Source organism: Stegostoma tigrinum, chromosome 3 (genome assembly GCF_030684315.1).
Source record: "Stegostoma tigrinum isolate sSteTig4 chromosome 3, sSteTig4.hap1, whole genome shotgun sequence".
Classification (NCBI taxonomy): Eukaryota; Metazoa; Chordata; class Chondrichthyes; order Orectolobiformes; family Stegostomatidae; genus Stegostoma; species Stegostoma tigrinum.
Window position 1 is genome coordinate 137,203,441 of NC_081356.1, and position 25,873 is coordinate 137,229,313.

Consider the following 25,873-nt stretch of genomic DNA (forward strand, 5'->3'; position numbering starts at 1 on the left):
TCTGTCCAGGCCATTCAGTATTCTGTAAGTTTCAATTTGATCCCCCTTCATCCTTCAAAACTCCATCAAGATTAGACCAAGAGTCCTCAAATGTTCCTCCTATGTTAAGCTTTTCATTCCTGGGACCATTCCCATGAACCTCCTCTGAGCCCACTCCAGGGCCAGTACACCCTTCCAGAGATATGGGGCCCAAAACTATACACAAAACTCCAAATGAGCCTGGCCAGAGCCTTATCAGAGCCTTATCAAGCCTCAGAAGTATATCCCTGCTTTTATATGCAAGTCCTCCCAGAATAAATGCCAAAGTTGTATTTGCCTTCTGAACTACTGACTCAACCTGCAAGTTTACCTTGAGAGAATTCTGGGCTAGAACTCCCAAGTCTCTTGGCACTTCAGACTTCTGAATTTTCTCCCCACTTCGAAAATAGTCCATGCTTTTACTCTTCTGACCAAAGTGCATGACTTCATATTTTGCAACGTTATACTCCATCTGTCACTTGTTTGCCCACTCTCCTAACCTGTCCAAGCCCTTCTGCAGCCTCTCCCTATCCTCAATGCTACCTGTCCCTCTACCTAGCTTTGTATCATCTGCAAACTTAGCCAGAATGCCCTCAATGCCTTCATTAGGTCATTAATGTATAAAGTGAAAACTTGTGGTTCCATAAGGGGTAGTGTTGGGACATCACTCATCACCAACTGCCATCCTGAGATAGACCATTTTACTCCCCCACTCTCTGCTTTCTGCCAGTCAGTCAATCTTCTCTCCATGCTAGCACCTTGCCTCTAACATTATGGGCCCTTATCTTACTCAGCAGCCTCCTGTGCGGCATCTTGTCAAAGGCCTTCTTGAAGTCCAGGTAGATAACATCCATTGGCTCTCCTTGGTCTACACTGCTCATTACTTCCTCAAAGAATTCCAGCAGATTTGTCAGGCATGCCCTCCCCTTGATGAAACTATGCTGGTTTTGCCCTATTGTACCATGTACTTTCAAGTATTCAGAAATCCGATCCTTTACAATGGACTCCAAAATCTTATCCACGACCAAGGTCAGGTTAATCGACCTGTAATTTTCAGTTTTTTGCCTTAGTCCCTTTTTAAACAGGGGTGTCATGTTAGCAATTTTCCAGACCTCTGGAACCCTGCCTCGCTCTAGTGATTCCGGAAAGATCACCACTAACACCTCCACTGTCTCTTCAGCTGTCTCCTTAAGAGATCTGAGGTGCAGTCCATCTGGTCCAGGTAATTTATCCATATTCAGGTCAATCAGTTCTTCTAGCACCCACTCCTTCGTGACGGCCACTATACTCAGCTCTGTCCCCGACTTTCTTGAATTTTTGGAATATTACTCGTGTCTTCCACTGTGAAGATTGATACTTGTTTCTTGTTCCCCACTATTTCTCCAGTGTCATTTTACAGCATTCCAATTTCCACTTCTGCTTCTCTTTTGCCCTTTGTATATCTAAAGAAACTCTTACAGTCCTCTTTTACATTACTGGCTAGCTTACCCTCATATTTAATCTTCTCCTTCCTCATTTCTTCTTTCGTTGCCCTCTGTTAGTCTTTGTAACCTTCCTAATTCTCTGGCTTCTAACTGCCCTTCGCCACATTATATGCTTTTTCTTTTTGCTTTTATGCTATCCCTGACTTCCCTAGTCAGCCATGATTGCCTCATCCTCCCCATATTATGCTTCTTCTTCCTAGGGATGAATATTTGCTGCATCTCCTGAATTACTCCTAGAAACCCCTGCCATTGCTGTCTTTCCTGCCAGGCTCCTCTCCTAGTCAATTCTGCCCAGTTCCTCCCTCATGCCTCTATAGTTGACTTTATTCAGTGTAATAAGATTGCCTCTGATTCTATCTTCTCCCTCTCAAATTGGAGAGTAAATTTAATCGTATTATGATCACTGCCTCCTCAGGGTTCCTTCACCTTAAGCTCCCTTATCAAGTCTGCCTCATTGCACAACATGAAATCCAGTACTGCCTGTTCCCTAGTGGGATCCCCCACAAGCTGCTCCAAAAAGCCATGTAGTAGACATTCCACAAATTGCTTGACTTATAATTCACTACCAACATGATTTTCCCAGTCCACCTGCATATTGAAAGCCCCCATGATTACTGCAACTTTGCCTTTCTTACACACATTTTCTCTCTCCTGGTGTCTTCTGGATCCTGACTACTATTGGGAGGCCTGTACATAATTTCAACTATGGTTTTTTAACCTCTGCAGTTCCTCAACACTGCCCACAGATTCTACACTCTAACCCTACTTCATTTCTTACTAATGATTTAATGTCATTTCTTATCAATAAGGCAACACCACCTCCTCTACCCATCTGCCTATCTTTCCCCTTGTAGCCACGTCTCTATGATGCCCACCACATCATACCTGCCAATTTTAATCTGCGCCACAAGCTCACTTACCTTTCTCTTGTACTGCATTGATTCAAACACAACACCTTCAGTCCTGCATTAACCATCCCACTTCTCATTGTTATTCGTTCATTGAACATAGAACATTACAGCACAGTACAGGCCCTTCGGCCTTCGATGTTGTGCCAACCTGTCATACCGATCTCAAGCCCATCTAACCTACACTATTCCATGTACATCCATATGCTTGTCCAATGACGACTTAAATGTACTTAAAGTTGGCGAATCTACTACCGTTGCAGGCAAAGCGTTCCATTCCCTTACTACTCTGAGTAAAGAAACTACCTCTGACATCTGTGCTATATCTTTCACCCCTCAGTTTAAAGCTATGTCCCCTCGTGCTCGCTGTCACCATCCTAGGAAAAAGGCTCTCCCTATCCACCCTATCTAACCCTCTGATTATTTTATATGTTTCTATTAAGTCACCTCTCAACCTTCTTCTCTCTAATGAAAACAGCCTCAAGTCCCTCAGCCTTTCCTCGTAAGACCTTCCCTCCATACCAGGCAACATCCTAGTAAATCTCCTCTGCACCCTTTCCAAAGCTTCCACATCCTTCTTATAATGCAGTGACCAGAACTGTACACAATACTCCAAGCGCGGCCGCACCAGAGTTTTGTACAGCTTCACCATAACCTCTTGGTTCCAGAACTCGATCCCTCTATTAATAAAAGCCTTCTTAACGGCCCTGTCAACCTGGGTGGCAACTTTCAAGGTGTTTGATTCATAACTCTTTCCTATTTGTGTCTGTGCTGGAGATTTTAATAACCTCTCCTGAGCTCTCCTTTCCTGTCATTTTTTCATATTTTTCCACACAGTGGCATCTATCCCTAAAGATGTTAGTCTGTTGCTTTCTCCCCCACTGGGGGAAGTTTTTACCCTTTCCTTCCCACCCCACCCCCAGTTTTAGGGATTATCAGGAACTAGGAACGAAATTAAATAACAGGTTCTCAAGGGTTATAATCTCCAGATTACAGCCCGAGCCACCTGCAAATTGGTACAGGGACATGAGAAAAGGGGAAGTAGAAACAAGGCTTAAAGGGGTGGTACATGAAAGAGGTGTTCCTTTTCACAGTGCCTTTCCCTGTAGCCCTTTTTCTCATCACACAGGGACCATGTACCTCATTACATTTGGATAAGGTCAAGAGTTGAGGCTCCTGTGTTCCTGAATGGAGGATCCCTCTACTGTCTGAGGAAGAGTCATCAGGCCCGAAACGTTAACTTTGTTTTCTCCTCCACAAATGCTGCCAAACCTGCTGAGCTTTTCCAACAACTTTGTTTTTGTTCCCTCTACTGTCCTCAGCCACTGACCAAATTTGAAGTACTTAACCTACCAAGTGTGACTGTCTCCTGAAACACAGCATCCAGATACATCTCCCCTTCCCAGATTTGCCACAGTGTTTTAAGCTGTCAAGGGACAACACTTTCTCCTCAAAGATAATAAAATGTGAGGCTGGATGAACACAGCAGGCCAAGCAGCATCTCAGGAGCACAAAAGCTGACGTTTCGGGCCTAGACCCTTCATCAGAGAGGGGGATGGGGTGAGGGTTCTGGAATAAATAGGGAGAGAGGGGGAGGTGGACCCAAGATGGTGAGAAAAGAAGATAGGTGGAGAGGAGAGTATAGGTGGGGAGGTAGGGAGAGGATAGGTCAAGGAGGTGGGATGAGGTTAGTAGGTAGGAAATGGAGGTGCAGCTTGGGGTGGGAGGAAGGGATGGGTGAGAGGAAGAACAGGTTAGGGAGGCAGAGACAGGTTGGACTGGTTTTGGGATGCAGTGGGTGTAGGGGAAGAGCTGGGCTGGTTGTGTGGTGCAGTGGGGGGAGGGGACGAACTGGGCTGGTTTTGGGATGCAGTGGGGGAGGGGGAGATTTTGAAGCTGGTGAAGTCCACATTGATACCATTGCGCTGCAGGGTTCCCAAGCGGAATATGAGTTGCTGTTCCTGCAACCTTCGGGTGGCAGCATTGTGGTACTGCAGGAGGCCCATGATGGACATGTCATCTAAAGAATGGGAGGGGGAGTGGAAATGGTTTGCGACTGGGAGGTGCAGTTGTTTATTGCGAACCGAGCGGAGGTGTTCTGTAAAGCGGTCCCCAAGCTTCCGCTTGGTTTCCCAAATGTAGAGGAAGCCACACCGGGTACAATGGATACAGTATACCACATTGGCAGATGTGCAGGTGAACCTCTGCTTAATATGGAAAGTCATCTTGGGGGATCCCCCTCATTCTCACACACCACCCCACCAACCGCCGGATACAACGCATCATCCTCCGACACTTCCACCATCTACAATCTGACCCCACCACCCAAGACATATTTCCATCCCCACCCTTGTCTGCTTTCCGGAGAGACCCTTGTTCTCGGTGACTCCCTTGTTCGCTCCACACTCCCCTCCAACCCCACCACACCACACCCGGCACCTTCCCCTGCAACCGCAGGAAATGCTACACTTGTTCCCACACTTCCTCCCTCACCCCCATCCCAGGCCCCAAGATGACGTCAGCTTTTGTACTCCTGAAATGCTGCTTGGCCTGCTGTGTTCATCCAGCCTCACATTTTATTATCTTGGATTCTCCAGCATCTTCAATTGCCATTATCACTTTCTCCTCAAACCCCTGTTTGGTCATGGTGACTGTACCAATGCAAATCTTCACACCAATTGGCAATCGTTGTCTTCATTGCCCTCTGCTGAATGCTTGTCTTCACTTGAACTGAGAGGATGTATTGCTGACATCCTCCTTCTGCTGCTAGTGACTGCACCGATGCAAATCTTCACCCCAACCACCAATCAGCATTGTTGCTGCCCTCTGCTGAACATTCCATTTCTACAAAACACGCAATCCTCAGCCCCTGCTAGCGGTTACGAACAGAGGAGGCAGTGGCCTAGTAGTCTAGAACATGAGCTAATGTTCTGGGAATGTGGGTTCAAATCCCACCATGGAGATGGTAGTATTTGAATTCAGTATAAATCAGGAAATAAAAGTCTAGTCAAATGTTAAGTGTTATCTATTGTTGTGAAATCCCACCTGGTTACTAGTCTCCCTGTCCTCACTCTCTGCCAGAGATAGTAGCCTCTTTAACTTAGCAATTGAGTTGACTCTCAACTTGCCTCTGGGATGGACAATAAATACTGGTCCAGCCAAAAACACCCTCATCCCATGAATAAATAAGAAAAAAAATTAACTGAAAATTACCTCAAGTTAGGGTTTATTTCTAGTGTGTGGAAGCTCTCCGAGAACAATGCTAATAGTTGAATAGTTGACTGGTTTGCACTGGATTCCAGGGGCTTGAATTCAGTTGGTTTTTAATGTTGCATACAAGAGACCTTTGTTAGTGCTGCCTTGTATTGTCCATATAGTGGAGCTAGCGTGTGAAGTGGGAGCTCGGTAGTAAAGCAGCTCAGTGAAGAGGAAAAGGAAGCTCCTGTCTTTTACTTCCTTTTCCAATCTTCATCAGCCTCAGGCTGCAAAGCAGAGGAAGCTAATTGGTGAGCAATGGGTAATTATTGTACTTCTTCGAATTGTAATAAACAAGCCAGTTTAACCGAGTGGAGAGTACATGTTGCAGTATGTAGGAAACCCCAGGCATCAGTTCTGGACAAAAACCTCAGCAGGATGTGTCACTGTCTTCAGCTTCAGGTTATGGAACTCAACCAACGGCCGGAGTCTCTACTGCACACTGACTGGCTGAGGACTGCATAGACAACATGTGCAGGCAGTTGGTATCTGTGCAGTGAGGGAACGGGTGACTGTCAGACAGTTGGGGAGAACGTGTGTAGTGCAGGAGACCCTGTCTGTCCTGAATCTAATCGGTTTGCTAATCTGTTTTCAATTTTCAATACTGATGAGGGCGATAGGTTCTCAGGGAGAACGCAGCCTGAGCCAGATTGTCCGGTCTTTATTCTGTATTCTTCTTTGGATGGGTAGTCTACAAACAGGGGACAGAATTTGCAAATAAAGTGGGTCTACTTAGGATCAAAATGAGGATAAATCTTTTCGTGAGAAGGTTATGAACCTTTAGAATTTTCTACGTCAGAGTGTGTTAGACATTTAGCAGTGGTATAAGGTAAAGTGAGGAGATTGGTTTAGCCCAGTGGTGTAAAGAATAATGGGGACAACGTTGGAAAGTATTGACCCTGATGGTCAGGAGAGCAGGCTTTATGGATTAAATGGCCTCCTGCTGTCGCTAGGTTTTACATCATCAGTTGTATAAGTCAACCAGGTCTACATGCCCAAGTACATCTCGGGAGGCTGATGCTCAGTGAGATTCTGCAGCTTTGAAAATAGAACATAGAACATTACAGCACAGTACAGGCCCTTCGGCCCTCTATGTTGTGCCGACCTGTCATAGCTTTGGTTTAGGAATTGGAGCAAAAGCCAGTGTGAGGTCCTGCTCCATACTAAGGCTTTGTAATATCTGCTGGAGCTGCTGTGGAAGACACGTCAGACAAGGCTGCAATTCACTCAAGGTTAAATATCTTGTTGACATTCAGCAGGCAAGCAGCAGAGTGTTGTTGCTGCCTGTGGATGTCGCATCATACCTAGGGTGTCAGGAGAGGAGAATATAAGGGAAAACAGGAGACAGTTGGTAGTAATGTACTCACTGATTACTCTGCTGGAGACTGCACTGGAAGTAGCATCGCCCCCGGCTCCCGGTCTGAAGAAGCTGCTCCGAGCTTTCCCATAACGTAGCAATGAGTCAGGGAAGGGAGAGAGTGGCGGGATACCAGCCTTCCCTCTGATCTAACAGCAAACAAATAGATCAGCCAAGGAATCACTAACAATGTTAAAAACCAACCTCCAAACTCCCACAGCTCAGGACAGCAACACAAACACAGAGGCATTCAATCTCTGCTCCAGTCCCACAAAGATGAGACAGCAACTCCGCGAACCCAAACCGCCACGGCCCACAAGACCACAAACTATTGGAGCAGAATTAGGCCATTCAGCCCATTGAGCCTGCTCCACCATTTGATCATGGCTGATATCTTTCTTAACCTCATTCTCCTACCTATTCCCCATAATCCTTGATCCCCTTATTTATCAAGAACCCAATTAATATAGGGCACTAGCCCCTCATAGAAGAAAAACACTTGCAAGGAAGCTGGCTCAGTGACCCAACAAAGCGGCAGCATGGTAAGAAGTGCCATCAAACGGACAGTAATTGAGTGGTAGAATGGGTTGTCAGGAACAGATTCAGGAGTTGGGTTGGACAGGATAGGGATAAAATGGAGGCAGTGAGAAGGGGAGTTGGGTAGGTGAGGGTGGAGAGTTGAGAGATACGAACGGAAGGGAGGGTGTGCTGCTCACTGCATTGAGTGCTCCTTAACCAAATGACAGTGCTTTGGAGTCGGGTGCAAACATGGGGTTTTGAGGGGTCAATTGCAAGGGGCAAGTGGTAACTAAGTAAATTTCAAGGCTAACCTTCAAGCTAAACTGTTTCTTCAGTCGAGTAACTAAAAGCTGGCTTGAGTGATTGGGTGTAGTTTCAGTCACATTTCTGGAACAGTCACCTGAGTCAGTCTCTGGTGATTACAAAGTGTGGATGAACACAGCAGGCCAAGCAGCATCTCAGGAGCCCAAAAGCTGACGTTTCGGGCCTAGACCCTTCATCAGAGAGGGGGATGGGGAGAGGGAACTGGAATAAATAGGGAGAGAGGGGGAGGCGGACCGAAGATGGATAGAGGAGAAGATAGGTGGAGGGGAGAGTATAGGTGGGGTGGAAGGGACAGGATAGGTCAGTCCGGGGAGGACTGACCGGTAAAGGGGGCGGGATGAGATTAGTAGGTAGGAAATGGAGGTGCGGCTTGAGGAGGGGACAGGTGAGAGGAAGAACAGGTTAGGGAGGCAGGGACGAGCTGGGCTGGTTTTGGGATGCGGTGGGGGGAGGGGACGAGCTGGGCTGGTTTTGGGATGCGGTGGGGGGAGGGGACGAGCTGGGCTGGTTTTGGGATGCGGTGGGGGGAGGGGATGAGCTGGGCTGGTTTTGGGATGCGGTGGGGGAAGGGGAGATTTTGAAGCTGGTGAAATCCACATTGATACCATTGGGCTGCAGGGTTCCCAACCGGGTGCTTTAGATGGACTCATTTTGCAGCATCCACGACATGGAAATGCCATGGATAGCACACTTAGCAAGCTGGGCACACCACAGGAGGAAAGGAATGGATGACCATCATAGTAAAAGGCTCAGAAAGGAAGTCAGGGCCCCCTGTGGTCATCCCCCTCTCAAACAGATATGCTGTTTTGGATACTGTTGGGGGGGAATGGTTTCTCAGGGGAAAGCATCAATAAGCCAGGTTCATGGCCCATTGGGTAGCTCTGCTGCCCAGAACGGGAGAAAAACGAGTGGCAGGGCTATAGTGATAAAGGATTCAACAGTAAATGGTACAGACAGGCGCTTGCGTGGCTGCAGATGCAAATCCAGGATGGCATGTTGTCTCCTTTGTGCCAGGGCCAATGAGTGACGGAGTGGCTGCAGAACATTCTGGAGCAGGAGGGTGAACAGCTAGTGGTCACAGTGCACACAAGTAAATAAGGGATGAGGACCCCAAAACTGAATATAGGAAGTTAGGGTGTAAATTGAAACACAGGATGACAAATGTCATAATCTCAGGCCTACTCCCGGTACCACATGCTAGTCTTGGAGAGCAGGAATAAGAGAATCGATCAGGTGAATGTGTGGCTGCAGGAATGGTGTACCAGGGAGGGGCTTAGATTCTTGACGCATTGTGACCATTTGTGGGAAAGATGGGGCCTGTACAAGCCTGACAGGTTGTACCTGGACAGAGCTGGGACTAATCTCCTCGCGGGGGTCTTTTGCTAGTTCCATTGGTGAGATTTTATACTAATCAGGCAGGAGATGGGAGCTGAAGTGTAGGTTTAGAGGAGTCAGATTCAGATCAGGAAATGGGAGGGAAAATGTTATTTAATGATGTAGATAGTGCCTCTGACAAAATAAAAGAGGATTTAAAAACGTCTAGCAAAAAAAGATGATCGGTTTGAGCTGTTTATACTTCAATTTAAGAAATATTACGAACAAGGCAGATGCACCAGTGGCACCGGCAGACACATGGCAGCATAATGTCATTGCTACAATGGAAACCTGGCTTAAGGAGGAGCTGAATTGGCATATTGGATACAAAGTTTATGGGCAGGATGGAGTGGGTGACAAAAAAGGATTGGGCGTAGCAATGGTAGTTATAGGAACAATTACAGTTGTGAAAGGGAATGGTACACTACATGGGTTAACAAATGAGGCTTTATGTGTTGACCTTAAGAATGAAAGGGGGTAGTTGCACTACTAAATCGTGAGAGGGAGATAGAAGAACACATGAGGACAAATTTCTGCCTGTAGGAATAAGACGGCAATAATTGTAGGAGACTTTAACTATCCCAATACCAACTAGGTTCCAAACAACAGAGGGGCAGTGAGGGTGAAAAATTCAAATACTGTGTCCAAGATTTTTTTTTAAAATAGTATGTGACAAGCCCAATGAGAGGAGACACATTTCTGGATTTAGTTTTGGGAAATGAAGAGCAAGTCGGAGAAGTGACAGTGGGTGCCCATATCTGGGACAATAACCACAATTCTGGGAGCCGCACAGTGGCTCAGTGGTAAGCACTGCTGCCTCACAGCACTAGTGACCCATGTTTAATTCCAGCCTCGAGTGACTGTGTAGAGTTGCACATTTTCCTCGTGTCCGCGTGGGTTTTCTCCGGGTGCTCTAGATTTCAATAAGGTTCTCCACAATAGGCTATTGTACAAAATGCGGAGGAACGGGATTGTGGGAGATATAACAGTTTGGATCAGAAATTGGCTTGCTGAAAGAAGACAGAGGGTGGTAATTGATGGGAAATGTTCATCCTGGAGACCAGTTACTAGTGGTGTACCGCAAGGGTCGGTGTTGGGTCCACTGCTGTATGTCATTTTTATAAATGACCTGGATGAGGGCGTAGAAGGATGGGTTAGTAAATTTGCAGATCACACTAAGGTCGGTGGAGTTGTGGAAAGTGACAAAGGATGCTGTAGGTTGCAGAGAGACATTGATAAGCTGCAGAACTGGGCTGAGAGGTGGCAAATGGAGTTTAATGCGGACAAGTGTGAGGTGATGCACTTTGGTAGGAGTAACCAGAAGGCAAAGTACTGGGCTAATGGTAAGATTCTTGGTAGTGTAGATGAGCAGAGAGATCTCGGTGTCCATGTACACAGATCCTTGAAAGTTGCCACCCAGGTTGACAGGGCTGTTAAGAAGGCATACAGTGTTTTAGCTTTCATTAATAGAAGGATCGAGTTCCGGAACCAAGAGGTTATGGTGAAGCTGTACAAAACTCTGGTGCGGCCGCACTTGGAGTATTGTGTACAGTTCTGGTCACCGCATTATAAGAGGATGTGGGAGCTTTAGAAAGGGTGCAGAGGAGATTTACGAGGATGTTGCCTGGTATGGAGGGAAGGTCTTATGAGGAAAGGCTGAGGGACTTGAGTCTGTTTTCATTAGAGAGAAGAAGGTTGAGAGGTGACTTAATTGAAACATATAAAATAATCAGAGGGTCAGATAGAAGGATAGGGAGAGCCTTTTTCCTAGGATGGTGACGGCGAGCATGAGGGGGCATAGCTTTAAATTGAGGGGTGAAAGATATAGGACAGATGTCAGAGGTAGTTTCTTTACTCAGAGAGTAGTAAGGGAATGGAACGCTTTGCCTGCAACGGTAGTAGATTCGCCAACTTTAGGTACATTTATGTCGTCATTGGATAAGCATATGGATGTACATGGAATAGTGTAGGTTAGATGGGCTTCAGATCGGTATGACAGGTCGGCACAACATCGAGGGCCAAAGGGCCTGTACTGTGCTGTAATGTTCTATGTTCTATTTCTCCCACAGTCCAAAGATGTGCAGGTTAGGTGGAGTGGCCATGCTAAATTGCCTGTAGAGTCCAAGGATGTGCAAGTTAGGTGGGCTAAACATGGGGAATGCAATGTTACAGGGACAGGGCAGGGGGTGGGTCTGGATGGGATGCTCTACGGAGGGTCGTTGTGGACTCAATGGGCTAAGTGGGCTGCTTCCACACTGTAAGGAGTCTATGATTCTATTTGGTTAGATTTGGTATTATTATAGAAAAGGACAGCATTAAATCAGGAGTAAAAGTTTTTTTTTAACTAGGGTATGGGGAATTTTACAAAGCTGCAGTGATAATAAAATGTGAGGCTGGATGAACACAGCAGGTCCAGCAGCATCTCAGGAGCACAAAAGCTGACGTTTCGGGCCTAGACCCTTCATCAGAGAGTGGGATGGGGTGAGGGTTCTGGAATAAATAGGGAGAGAGGGGGAGGCGGACCGAAGATGGAGAAAAAAGAAGATAGGTGGAGAGGAAAGTATAGGTGGGGAGGTAGGGAGGGTATAGGTCAGTCCAGGGAAGACAGTTGTTTATTGCGAACCGAGCGGAGGTGCTCTGCAAAGTGGTCCCCAAGCCTCCGCTTGGTTTCCCCAATGTAGAGGAAGCCACACTGGGTACAATGGATACAGTATACCACATTGGCAGATGTGCAGGTGAACCTCTGCTTAATATGGAAAGTCATCTTGAGGCCTGGGATAGGGGTGAGGGAGGAGGTGTGGGGGCAAGTGTAGCATTTCCTGTGGTTGCAGGGGAAGCTGCCGGGTGTGGTGGGGTTGGAGGGCAGTGTGGAGCGAACAAGGGTGTGTGAAAACGACAGGGGTCCTCTTTTGGCGGTTGTGGCGGGGGCGGGTTGTGAGGGATGTGTTGCGGGAAATGCGGGCGACGTGGTCAAGGGCGTTCTCGACCACTGTGGGGGGAAAGTTGCGGTCCTTGAAGAACTTGGACATCTGGGATGTGCGGGAGTGAAATGTCTTATCGTGGGAGCAGATGCAGCAAGCAGGACTGAACAGGACTGCTAAAGGATAAATCAGTGTTTGACCTGTGGGAGGCACCAAAAAGTGAGATCCTTAGGGCAAGAGGAAGACATGTCCCCTTGGAAGACATGTCCCCTCCAAAAATAAGAACGATACTGCCAAACCTAGACACCCCCGGTTCTCTAGAAAAATACAACAGAAGAAGAACTCCTGTGATAGTCACAAAATACTCAACACAGCAGGAAGTCTAGAGGAGTATAGGGAGTACAAGGATCAAGTTTAAAAAAAAGAAATAAGGAAATTAAAGAGAGGGCATAAAAATATATTAGCAAACACGATAAAGGAAAACTCAAAGATGTTTTACGAGCATAGAAAGAACAAAAGGATAATTAAGGAATCAGAGATGAAGAAGGGAATTGGAGTGAAGACGCGGAAAACATAGGAAGAATTTGAAAGGAAATTTTTGTCTCCATATTCACGAAGGAAAGAGATGATGTAGATATCGTCATCCAAGAGGAGCGTGTAAAATATTAGACAAAATAATCGTAACAAGAGAGTATGTGTTAGAATGGTTGGAATCCTTGCAAGTGAATAACTCGCCAGGGCCAATTGGATTGTTCCCTAGAGTGTTGAAGGATGTCAGGGAGGGAACAGCAGATACTCTGAGGATTATTATAGATTATTTCCAACCTTCACGAGACACAGATGGAGTGAGTCTCAGTCTGGGCAGTTCAGAAAGTGACACAGTTTCAACAGAAACAGCTAATTGGTAAATGATAGTTCTAGAGCATTTTCTTACAGTTTCTAAAGCATAATATATTAGCTGAAATGAAGACAGGGCTTTTTGATTACAATAGAAGTGTTTGAAGTGAAGAAAGGTCCCTAGCTGTATTAAAGGACTGAAGGAATACAAATGTGGTTCCCGTTGTTTAAAAAACATACAAAGGAAATAACAAATAATTACAAGCCAATTAGTCTTACTTTAGTGGTGGACGAATTGTTAGGATCAATCCTGAGATCAGATAAACTGTCACATAGATAGGCATGGACTACTCTGGGACAGTCAGCATGGCTTTATTAAGGAAAGGCCATGCTTTTCAAATTTGTTTGAATTATTTCAGGAAATGACAAGGAGGATCAATGAGGGCAGTGCAGTGAATTTTGTCTACATGGGTTTTAGTAAGGCATTTGACAAGGTTCCACATGACACATTTGAGAAAAAAAATAAAAGCCCATTGGATACAGAGAAACGTGTGAAATTGGATCCAAAGTTGACTTAGTAACAGGAAACAAAGGGTAATGGTCAATCGCTACCCTTGCGAATAGAAAGCAGTTTGAGGTGGTGTTCCGCAGTGCTCAGTGTTGAGACATCCTCACACCCACTGTCTGTTTTATACATTAATTATTTGGAGTGAAATATTGGGGGCACAACTAAGAAATCTGAAGATGGCACAAAAATTGGCCATGTAGTGAAGAATGTAGAGGATAGCTATAAGCTCCAATGATTTAGATGGGTTGGTGGAGTGAGCAAGAAAGTGGCATAGACCTATGAGCAGGAAGATGGGATTAAACTCGACAGCTGGGTGTCTTTGAGTCAGTAAGGGCAAGACGGCCAAATGGCTCCCTTCTGTGATGTATCATTTCTATGGTTCTACGGCTTGGTAGGGGTAAGAGAGGTGGTGGAGGAGACAGTGGTTTCAAAGAAGAGAGGATGGTCAAGGGGAAGGGGATGTCAAGGGGAACACAGTGTTGATGGGAATGGGGAGGGGTGTCTGGAAGGTACAGTTTTGTAGTCATAGAACATAGAACATAACAGCACAGTACAGGCCCTTCGACCCTCAATGTTGTGCCGATCTGTCACACCGATCTCAAGCCCATCTAACCTACACTATTCCATGTACGTCCATATGCTTGTCCAATGACGACTTAAATGTACCTAAAGTTGGCGAATCTACTACCGTTGCAGGCAAAGCGTTCCATTCCCTTACTACTCTCTGAGTAAAGAAACTACCTCTGACATCTCTCCTATATCTTTCACCCCTCAATTTAAAGCTATGCCCCTCGTGCTCGCCGTCACCATCCTAGGAAAAAGGCTCTCCCTATCCATCCTATCTAACCCTCTGATTATCTTATATGTTTCTATTAAGTCACCTCTCAACCTTCTTCTCCCTAATGAAAACAGCCTCAAGTCCCTCAGCCTTTCTCGTAAGACCTTCCCTCCATACCAGGCAACATCCTCGTAAATCTCCTCTGCACCCTTTCCAAAGCTTCCACATCCTTCTTATAATGTGGTGACCAGAACTGTACACAATACTCCAAGTGCGGCTGCACCAGAGTTTTGTACAGCTTCGACATAACCTCTTGGTTCCGGAACTCAATCCCTCTGTTAATAAAAGCTAAAACACTGTATGCCTTCTTAACAGCCCTGTCAACCTGGGTGGCAACTTTCAAGGATCTGTGTACATGGACATACAGTCATAGAATCACATAGCACGGAAACAGACCTTTCGGTCCGATCACTCCATGCCAACCATAATCCCAAACTAAACCCGTCTTTCTTGCCTGGATTTGGCCTATTTCCCTCCAAACATTTCCTATTCATATACGATTCTAAAATGTCCTTTAAATGTTGTAACTGTGCCTACATCCACCATTTCCTCTGGCAGTTCTTTCCACACACTAACCAATCTCTGTGTAAAAAAAGTTTCCCCTCATGACCTTTTTAAATCTTTCTCCTCTGACCTTAAAAATATGTGCCCGAGTTTTGAACACCCTCACTACTGGGAAAAGGCCTTTGGTATTCACCTTATCTATGCCCCTCATGATTTTACAAACCTCTATAAGGTCACCCCTCAACCTCCTAAGCTCCAGTGAAACAAGTCCAAGTCCTTCCAGAGAGTAAGAACTGCAGATGCTGGAGTCAGAGAGTGCACAGCGTGGAGCTAGAGGAACACAGTAGAAAAATGTGTCATGTGGAACCTTGTCAAATGCCTTACTAAAATCCACGTAGACAAAACACACTGCACTGCCCTTTTGTTCAGTAGAAAGAGGCTACCTTCTCCCTGATCATTCTCTTATTCCTCACATATGAGTAAAATGCCTTCGGGTTCTCCCTAATCCTTCCTGCCAAGCCTTTTTCATGTCCCCTCCTGGCCCTCCTCAGTCCACATTTGAGCTCCTTCCAAGCAAGCCTATAATCCTCTAAGATGTAGAGTCAATATGGATAGAGCTGAGAAATTCTAAGGGTAGAAAGACCCTAATGGGAGTTACCTACAGGCCCCCAAACAGTAGTCAGGATGTCGGGTGCAAGTTGAATCAGGAGTTGAAATTGGCCTGTCACAAAGGTATTACTACAGCTGTTATGGGAGATTTCAACATGCGGGTAGCCTGGGAGAATCAGGATGGTACTGGACGCCAAGAAAGGGAGTTTCTGGAGTGCCTCCAAGATGGATTCTTAGAACAGCTTGTACTGGACCCTACCAAGGAGGAGGCAATTCCGGATCTGGCGTTGTGCAACAAACCGGATTTGATCAGGGACCTCAAAGTAAAGGAGCCATTAGGAGGTCGTGGCCATAATATGATAAGTCCCTGGGACCTGATGGTCTGCATCCCAGGGTACTTAAGGAGGTGGCTCTACAAATCGTGGACGCATTGGTAATCATTTTCCAAGGTTCTATAGATTCAGGATCAGTTCCTGCGGATTGGAGGGTGGCTAATGTTGTCCCACTTTTCAAGAAAGGAGGGAGAGAGAAAACAGGAAATTATAGACCGGTTAGCCTGACGTCAGTGGTGGGAAAGATGCTGGAGTCAATTATAAAAGATGAAATTACGAATCATTTGGATAGCAGTAACAGGATAGGTCAGAGTCAGCATGGATTTACGAAGGGGAAATCGTGCTTGACTAATCTTCTGGAATTTTTTGAGGATGTATCTATGAAGATGGATAAGGGAGAACCAGTGGATGTAGTGTACCTGGACTTTCAGAAAGCCTTTGATAAAGTCCCAGATAGGAGATTAGTGAGCAAAATTAGGGCACATGGTATTGGAGGCAAAATACTGAGTTGGATTGAAAATTGGCTGGCTGACAGGAAGCAAAGAGTCGTGATGAACGGGTCCCTTTCGGAATGGCAGGCAGTGACCAGTGGGGTACCACAAGGTTTGGTGCTGGGACCGCAGCTGTTTACAATATACATGGATGATATAGACGAAGGCGTTAAAAGTAATATTAGCAAATTTGCTGATGACACAAAGTTGGGTGGCAGGGTGAAATGTGAGGAGGATGTTATGAGAATACAGGGTGACTTGGACAGGCTAGGTAAGTAGATAGATGCATGGCAGATGCAGTTTAATGTGGATAAATGTGCGGTTATCCACTTTGGTGGCAAGAACAGGAAGGCAGATGACTATCTCAATGGAGTCAAGTTAGGTAAAGGGGAAGCACAATGAGATCTAGGTGTTCTTGTATGTCAGTCAATGAAAGCATGCATGCAGGTACAGCAGGCAGTGAAGAAAGCTAATGGCATGCTGGCCTTCATAACAAGGGGAATTGAGTATAGGAGCAAAGAGGTCCTTCTGCAGCTGTACAGGGCCCTGATGAGACCGCACCTGGAGTATTGTGTGCAGTTTTGGTCTCCAAATTTAAGGAAGGACATTCTTGCTATTAAGGGAGTGCAGCGTAGGTTCACAAGGTCAATTCCCGGAATGGCGGGACTATCATATGCTGAAAGATTGGAGCGACTGGGCTTGTATACATTTGAGTTTAGAAGGATGAGGGGGGATCTGATTGAGATGTATAAGATTATTAAGGGATTGGACATTCTGGAGGCAGGAAGCATGTTTCCGCTGATGGGTGAGTCCAGAACTAGAGGACACAGTTTAAAAATGAGGGATAGGCCATTTAGAACAGAGTTGAGGAAAAACTTCTTCACCCAGAGAGTGGTGGATATATGGAATGGTCTGCCCCAGAAGGCAGTGGAGGCCTCGTCTCTGGCTACTTTCAAGAAAGAGATGGATAGAGCTCTTAAAGATAGTGAAATCAAGGATTATGGGGATAAGGCAGGAACAGGATACTGACTGTGGATGATCAGCCATGATCATAATGAATGGTGGTGCTGGCTCAAAGGGCCGAATGGCCTACTCCAGCACCTATTGTCTATTGTCACAGCAGACCAGGCAGCATAGGAGGAGCTGGAAAGTTGACATTTGAGGTTAGAATTGAAAATTTTCTGAAGAAGGGTCCTGAACTGAAACGTCAACTTACCTGCTCCTCTGATGCTGCCTGGGGCCTACGGTGTTCTTCCAGCTCCACACTGTGTTATCCCAGTCGTTCCAGTCTGTTTTTGTATCTCAAACCTTCCATTCCTGGCAACATCCTGATAAATTGTTTTTGAACCCTCTCCAGTTTAATAATATCCTTCCTATAATAAGGTGTCCAGAACGGCACACAGTAGTCTGGAAATAGCCACAGCTGTGTCCTGCAAAACATCAGCATGGCATCCCGGCTCCTATACTCAAAGGTGTCAGCAATGAAGGCAAGCATGCTACGTGCCTTCTTAACTATCTTGTCAATATGTGGCACAAATTTCAAACAACTTAGTATCCGAACCCTTGCATTCTCTGTTCTATAACACTACCCGTGGCCCTACCATTAATTGTATAAGTCTATCCTTGTTTGCTTTACCAAAATGCAATACCTCAAATTTATCCAAATTAAACTCCATTCACTATTCCTCAGCCCATTGATCTAACTGATCAAGATCACTTTGTAATCTTAGATAACCTTCTTCACTGTCCACTATACTACCAATTTTAGTGTTATCTGCAAACTCACTAACCATGCTTCCATTATTCTCATCCAAATCATTCATATAAATGACAACGTGGACGCAGCACTGATCCCTGTGAACACTGCTGGTCACAGGCTTCCAGTCTGAAAAATAACATTGCACCACTAACCTCTGTCTCCTACCTCAAGCCAATTTTGTATCCAATTAGCCCGCTAATTGGATCATTTCCTCCTATAAAAGGTCTGAGGGAGACACAGATGAGGCAGGAACTGCTCATTTCTTGTTGAAAGTGTCTCTGTCCGATTAGATTTACCTTATTCATGACCTTTTGAGCACGCCGGAGCTTGTTGATGTACCAGTGTGCTGCTGGGAGTGAGCAGCGAGCAGCCCTGAATAACAGAAGCTGCCGCTGGATGATGTCTGACAATTTGTGCCGAGCAGCTTTCTCTGCATATAATCCAGAATCCTGTGCAATGCTCTGAACATGGAAGAGATTGACAATTAATTCCTAACTGCATAAACATTAATCTACACAAGAAACTGAGTATGAGCAAGGCCGCAGAGCATACATAGTAGATTCTTGTACATGACATACAGTCTGACTGCTCATTGTCCTCGCTGCAATCTGCCACTATTAGACTCCAAACCCTTGGTCTTTGTAATTCATTTGTTCCCATAGCTCCTAACTTCCAGAAACTCCCTGTTACTGTGCCCACTCTGATGGCCTCAACTTGGTGGAATCCAAGTGATTTTTAAGGAGCACTGTCATACCTACACTACAATTATGCAAATCATTAATAGTTACACAAGCCCCCATCGGGACGCATTCCCTGGAATCTCATGTTCATGTTGACTGTAATGGTCCTCACCGACACTCAACACAGGGGAGGGGGTTACAGTTGGTTATATCACTGCACTGGATATTCTAAGACCAAAGCTAATGTCTAGGGAACGTGGTTCAAATTTAAATTAATTCAAAACTGGAAATGAAAACTGAAAGGACTGCGGATGCTGTGAATCAGAGACAAAAACAGAAGTTGCTGGAGTAGCTCAGCAGGTCTGGTAGCATCTATGAAGGAAAAAACAAAGGAAGGATCACCAGACCTGAAATGTTAACTCTGATTTTTTCTTCACAGATGCTTCTAAACCTGATGAGCTTCTCCAGCCACTTTGTTTTTGTTCCTGGAAATGAGAAAGCTAGTTAATAAGGCCATAACATATAACAGCAGGATTAGGCCATTCGGCCCAGTGAGTCTGCTTCACATCCGCTCATGCCTGACCAGCTTCTCAACCCCATTCTCCTGCTTTTTCCCCATAACATTTGATTTCTTTCCAATCAACAGCCTATCTCTGTCTTAAATGCACTCAGTGATTTGGACGCCACAGCCCTCTGCGGCAATAAGTTCCACAGGTCCACCATCCTCCGGCTGAAGAAATTCCTCTACATTTCCATTCTAAAGACTCATTGCTTCACTCTGAGACTGTGCCAATGCAGGCGATCACGTAACACTGTCTTAAAAACCCATCAGGTTCATTTATGTCCATTAGGGAAGAAATCTGCTATCCTTCCCCATCTTGCCTACGCATGAATTCAGAACCACAACAATGTGGTTCACTGTTTTAGCCGAGTGAGACACTCAACTCAATGGCACGAAATTATGGGCATCAAATACTGGCTATGCCAGTGACGCACACATCCAATCCAAGAACACTACAGACTGAGGTGCCACTGTCAACAGTGCAGGAACAAGTAGCATTGGCAGCAACCACGCAGTGTGGAGCATAAACAGAAACTCAGTAAGTCGGAGCTTGCAGCCCTCAGTGTCACTGTGTTCACTGCTCACCATGCTCACCTCTGTGTCAATAGCAGGCTGAGGGCAATATAATGGAGGTGCAGGGAGGTACAGGCCATCAGGAACCAACCCAGGCAGGCTGCTCCCATGCTCCTTTGCTGTCTGCATCAAAAGTTGAAAGGTCTCCGACAGCACATCTGCATTCACCATCACCGCTGCTTTCAGGATCTCCTGTACTGAGAGAAACAACGCATCTGTACCCACTTCCTCAAAGGAATCTGCAAAACAGAGGGACAGAAATTGGAAAACAGCAAACTTCATGGCCTGTTGCACTGGCAATCCATCATGGATGGGATCATACACCATACTGGCCATATTCTCCCAAGATCAGAGACAGGGTCTCAGTCACTGTTCAGAGTGACACAAGAAAAACAGCACCTGTCAGACTCTGCAGAGAACACACATGCACTCTGAGGGATAGATTATGCCCTTCACTACAGCTTAAGGAGCCTTGTATTCTCCCCTCATCACTGACTCAACCCACCCATTTAATTCCCCTCCCAAAGCCCCGTGTATACTCTTCCCCCCATCACTTACTCTACCCACCCGTTTAATCCACCTCCCAAAGCCCCACGTATACTCTTCCCCCCATCACTTATTCTACCCACTCATTTAATCCACCTCCCAAAGCCTCATGTACACTCCTCTCTCCATCACGGTCTCTACCCACTCATTTAAATCCCCTCCCAAGGCCCCATGTACACTCTCTCCACATCACTAACCCTATCCACCCATTTAATCCCCCACCCAAAGCCCCATGTACACTCTTCCCCCGCAGCACTGTCTTTACTCACCCATTTAAATCCCCCTCCCACAGCTCTGTGTATGCTCAGCTCCCACCATTGACTCTACCCACCCATTTAATCTGCTAAAGAGAACATATTCTTAACCAAAGTCCAAGTAGTTCCTGCTCTCTGTACTACTGAACCTGTCCCTCAGTTTCAGGTAGCCGATTCTGTTGTCAATTCACCTGTTGATGGTTTAGAGTCTCTTCCAGGTGCCATCATGCAGCTATCCAAAGACACCATCCTGTTGCCTGGGCAGCCTAATAGTGTCTGCAATTTATCCCGGAAGATCTGTGAAGGCTGCAGGTCTGCTGGTAAATGCAGTATTGTCCAATTCCTTCTGAAACACCATAAAATCCAAACTCAAACAAAACAGATTCCACATATACTGTCCACACACACACACACACACACACACACACACACACACAAAGCCTCATACTTTATGTACATTGCTGAATTTGCTTTCATTTGCTGTACACGGGTTGCCTTTAACCAGCAGCTCAAAGATGATCGCAGCTGATTATAATTAGTGCACTAATCACCCTGTCTCCTGTGGAGAACTGAACGAATCCTCAAAGAAGATCAGAGAACAGAAGGTCTTGGGAAGCAAAACAGACATCTCATCGAACCCTTTGGACTGTATTATTGAACTGTTTTTCCCTAATAACCTTCCTTCACCCATAACCTGCAAATGGTCTTTGTGTGCCTGTGTGTGTGTCAGGGCTTTCAAATAAGACAGGTGGGTGGGGGTAGAGTTTGAACTAGTAGAGTTATTATAGTGATTGTTCACAGCTTTGTTAACCTGTGACTAGAAATTATTTGTTTATAATAAACTGCAGTTCTTATTAAATAGTCATAGAGATTTTACAGGACAGAAAGAAGAAACATTTGGCCCAACATGTCCATGCTAGTCATCAAGTCTTTTCCCAGTGGCCCATAGCCTTGTATGCTATTGCATTTCAAGTGTTCATCTAAATACTTCCTAAATGTCTTGGATTCCTGCCTCAAACACCTGTTAAGCAGTTAGTTCCAGATACTCACCACCACCCAATGGGTGTAAAAACATTTCCTACAACTCCGCCTAATCTCTTTACCATAAAACCATGCCCCCGGTTATTAACCACTCCACGAAGGGGAACGATTTCTCCCCCATCGACCGTGTGCTCCTCATAACTTTGTACCCCTCAGTCTGGGCCCCCTCAGCCTTCTGTGCTCTATGGAAATCAACTCCAGTCTATCGATTCTCTATTTATCGCTGAAATCTCAAGCTCAGTCAACATCCCGGTGAATCTCCTCAGCACCCTCTCCAGTGTAATCACACTTTCCTTTACTGCAGTGACCACAACTGCACACAGTACCCCAGCTGTGGCCGAAAAACATTATATACAGTTCAATCATTATCTCTTGCGCTCTAATATTTAGTGCCTCACCTAACCAAGACAAGTAGCTCTTATACCTCCATAAACAACTTATCCATCTGTCCGACTGCACAAGCCCTTCAGGTTGTCAGTACTTCCTGCAGTCCTACCATTCAACATGTACTCGCTTGCCTAGTCAGTCCTTCTAAAATGCATCACCTCATGCTTTTCAGGATTAAATTCTTTTTGCCACTGTATTGTCCTGCAGTCAAAGGCTTTCCTTCTGGCCATGTATACCACCGGAACATCACCCGCAGAACTTCATGCCTAGATAATTAATATGCACTACAAACAGCAAGAAACCCAGTACTGAACCCTGCAGTACGCTATTGGAAATAGGCTTTCAGTCACAAGGACAACTTTCAACCATCACTTTCTGTTCTCTCCTACACAGCCAATTTTGAATCCAATTTGCCAAACTGCCCTGTTCCCAAAATGCTCCTCCATTGAAACTTCAATCGCTTGGCTCGGCTCATTCCCCAACACCAGGTACAGTCTGGCCCCTTCCCTCGGTGAACACCACACCTATTTTTTCAAAGAAACAGTCCTGCACAGGGCTAACAAAGTACCTGCCACCCCCAGGCACTAAGTGAGTCCCAGTCAATACAAGGGAAGTTAAAATCACCCACCACAAAAACCCTTTTCCATACCCGGTCACATATCTGTTCCTGTATCTTCCACTGGCTGTTGGGAGACCTATAGACTAACCCCAAAGTGACTGCACCCTTTCTATTCCTAAGCTCTACCAATAAACTTTGGTGGATGACCCCTCCAGAGGCGTCCTCTCTCAGTGTAGCTGTGATTTTCTCCCTGATCAGTAATGCAGCTCCCTGACTCCTTTGACATCCCTCTCTATCTCGCTGAAACCTCTAAATCATGGAATGTTAAGCTGCCTCTTGACCTTCTTGTCTTTCTCTCAACTAAGTCTCTGTAATAACTACCTCATAGTTACATGTATTAATCCAAGTATTATATTCACCTGCCATACTTGTCACGCTCCTCACATTAAAACAAATATGCCTCGGGCCACAGTCCAGCTGTATTCAGTGATTCCTCCCTGTCTGTTCTTCTTCTTAGCCTTACTGGCCTTAGTCTCTGACTCCCGGGTCATTTTACTGCTGATCTACTCCTCTGGTTCTTACCTCCCCTACCACACTCGTTTAAACCCTCCTGAGGGGCAATAGCCAGGATATTGAAGCCCCTCCAGTTTACGTGCAACCCATCCTTCTTGTCCAGGTCGCTCGTGCCCCAGAAGACATCCCAATGATCTATATATCTGAAGCCCTCCCTCCTACACAGGTGCTTTAGCCACGTATTTAACTGTACTATCTTCCTATTCCTAGCCTCACTGGCATGTGGCACAGGAAGTAATCCGAGATTATAACTTTAGAGGTCATGCTTTTCAACTTCCTACCTAACTCCATTTGCAGGACCTCATCTCTATTTTCTGCACAAGCGATACATCGAACATAGAACAGTACAGCACAGAACAGGCCCTTTGGCCCTTGACGTTGTGCCGACCTGTGATCCTAGTAAGATTACCTTCCAGGTGAAGCAGCGCTTTACCTGCACTTCACACAATCCAGTCTCCTGCGTTCGCTGGTCACAATATGGTCTCCTGTACATTGACAAATCAAAGTATAGACTGGGTGACCACTTTGTCGAACACCTATGTTCTGTCCACAAAAAACATATGCGGCTTCTCGTTGCCTGCAACTTCCACACACCACTGTGTCACTTGGTCAAAATCTACGTCTCAGGCTCGCTGCAGTTCTCCAGTGAAGCAAGCTGGAGAAACAACACCTCACAAGAGCAGCTCGGTGGCTCAGCGGTCAGCACTGCAGCCTCACAGCACCAGGGACCCGGGTTTGATTCCACCCTCCGGCAACTGTCTGTGTGGAGTCTGCACATTCTCCCTGTGTCTGCGTGGGTTTCTTCCAGGTGCTCCAGTTTCCTCCCACAGTCCAAAGATGTGCAGGCTAGGTGGTTTGGCCATGCTACATTGCCTGTAGTATTCAGGGATGAGTAGCTTAGGTGGGTTATAGGGGTCTGGGTGCGATGCTCCAAGGATCAGTGTGGCCTTGTTGGGCCAAAGGCCCTGTTTCCACACTGTAGGGACTCTATGTTCTATGAACATTTCATTTGGCCTAGAAAGCCTCCAGATTCAATATCAAGTTCAACGACTTGAGGGCTTGAGATCTCCAATGTCCTGACTCAACCCACAGACACATCAGACCTTGTTATCTCACAGTCTGCTATCACACATAATCCATTGTTAGCTACCAACAGTCCCCATTAGTAGCTTTTCACTCTCCTAGCCAGATCATTATGTAGCTGAACTTGTCCTCACTCTTAATAACTTCTCTTTCAATTCCTCCCACTTCTTACAGACAAAGGGGGTGGCCATGGGTACCCACATGGGCCCAAGCTATGCCTGCCTCTTTGTAGGTTACGTGGAATAATCCGTCTTCTGTAACTACACTGGCTCTAAACCCCACCTCTTCCAACGTTACATTGATGACTGTATCTGCGCTGTCTCATGCTCCCAAGAGGAGCTCAAACAGTTCATTCACTTCACCGACACCTTTCATCCCAACCTTAAGTTCACCTGGACCATCTCTGATACCTCTCTCTCCTTCCTGGACCTCTCTGTTTCCATCTCTGGCAACCACCTGGAAACCAATATCCATTTCAATCCCACCAACTCCCACAGCTACCTAGAATACACCTCCTCCCACCCACCTTCCTGCAAAAACGGCATCCCCCATTCCCAATTCCTTCATCCCTGTCGCACGTGTTCCCAGGATGAAGCATTGCACTCCGGAACATCTCAGATGTTATTGTTTGTCAGGGACCACAAAATCTCCCCCCCCCTCAGTGGTCAAGAACTGTGTCTCCCACATTTCCCACAACTCATACCTCACATCCCCTCCCCACAATAATAACCAAAACAGGATCCCCCTCGTGCTCACGTACCACCCCACTAACATCCGGATCCAATGCATCATCCTCCGACACTTTTACCATCTGCAATCCGAGCCCACCAAAGACATTTTTCCTTCCCCATCCTTATCTACTTTCCAGAGGGACCACTCTCTCCGTGCCTCCCTTGTCCGTTCCACACTCCCCTCCAACCCCACCACTTTTCCCTGCAACCGCAGAAAGTGCTACACCTGCCCCCACGCCTCCTCCCTCACCCCCATCCCAGGCCCCAAGAAGACCTTCCACATCAAACAGATGTTCACCTGCACATCTGCCAATGTGGTATACTGTATCCACTGTTCCAGATGTGGCCTCCTCTACACTGGGGAAACCAAGCGGAGGCTTGGGGACCACTTTGCAGAATACCTATGCTCGGTCCGCAACAAACAACTACACCTTCTGGTTGCAAACCATTTCAATACCCCCTGCCATTCCTTACACAACATGTCCATCCTGGACCTCCTGCAGTGCCACAACAATGCCACCCGAAGGTTGCAAGAACAGCAACGCATATTCCGCTTGGGAACCCTGCAGCCCAAAACCAGCCCAGCTTGTCCCTGCCTCCCTAGCCTGCCCTTCCTCCCACCCATGCCCTCCTTCTACCTAGCCCCACCCCCATCTCCTACCTACAAACTTCATCCCGCCCCCTTGACCTGTCTGTCCTCCCTGGACTGATCTATCCCCTCCCTAACTCCCGAACTACACTCACCTATACCGGCTCCACCCTCACCTCTTTGAACTGTCTGTCTTC

At 46.2% G+C, this 25,873-nt stretch overlaps 1 protein-coding gene across 1 annotated transcript in view; it reads right to left on the bottom strand.

The window, feature by feature from the left end:
* Positions 1-25,873, bottom strand: part of cplane1 (ciliogenesis and planar polarity effector 1) — a 286,526-nt gene that overhangs the window by 140,606 nt on the left and 120,047 nt on the right. Inside the window, exons 17-20 of the mRNA XM_059644976.1 lie at positions 20,905-21,059; positions 19,935-20,152; positions 18,395-18,559; positions 7,033-7,171 (exon numbers count right to left, since the gene is read on the bottom strand). Of these exons, the coding sequence (XP_059500959.1) occupies positions 7,033-7,171; positions 18,395-18,559; positions 19,935-20,152; positions 20,905-21,059 (677 nt within the window). The remainder of the gene's footprint in view (positions 1-7,032; positions 7,172-18,394; positions 18,560-19,934; positions 20,153-20,904; positions 21,060-25,873) is intronic.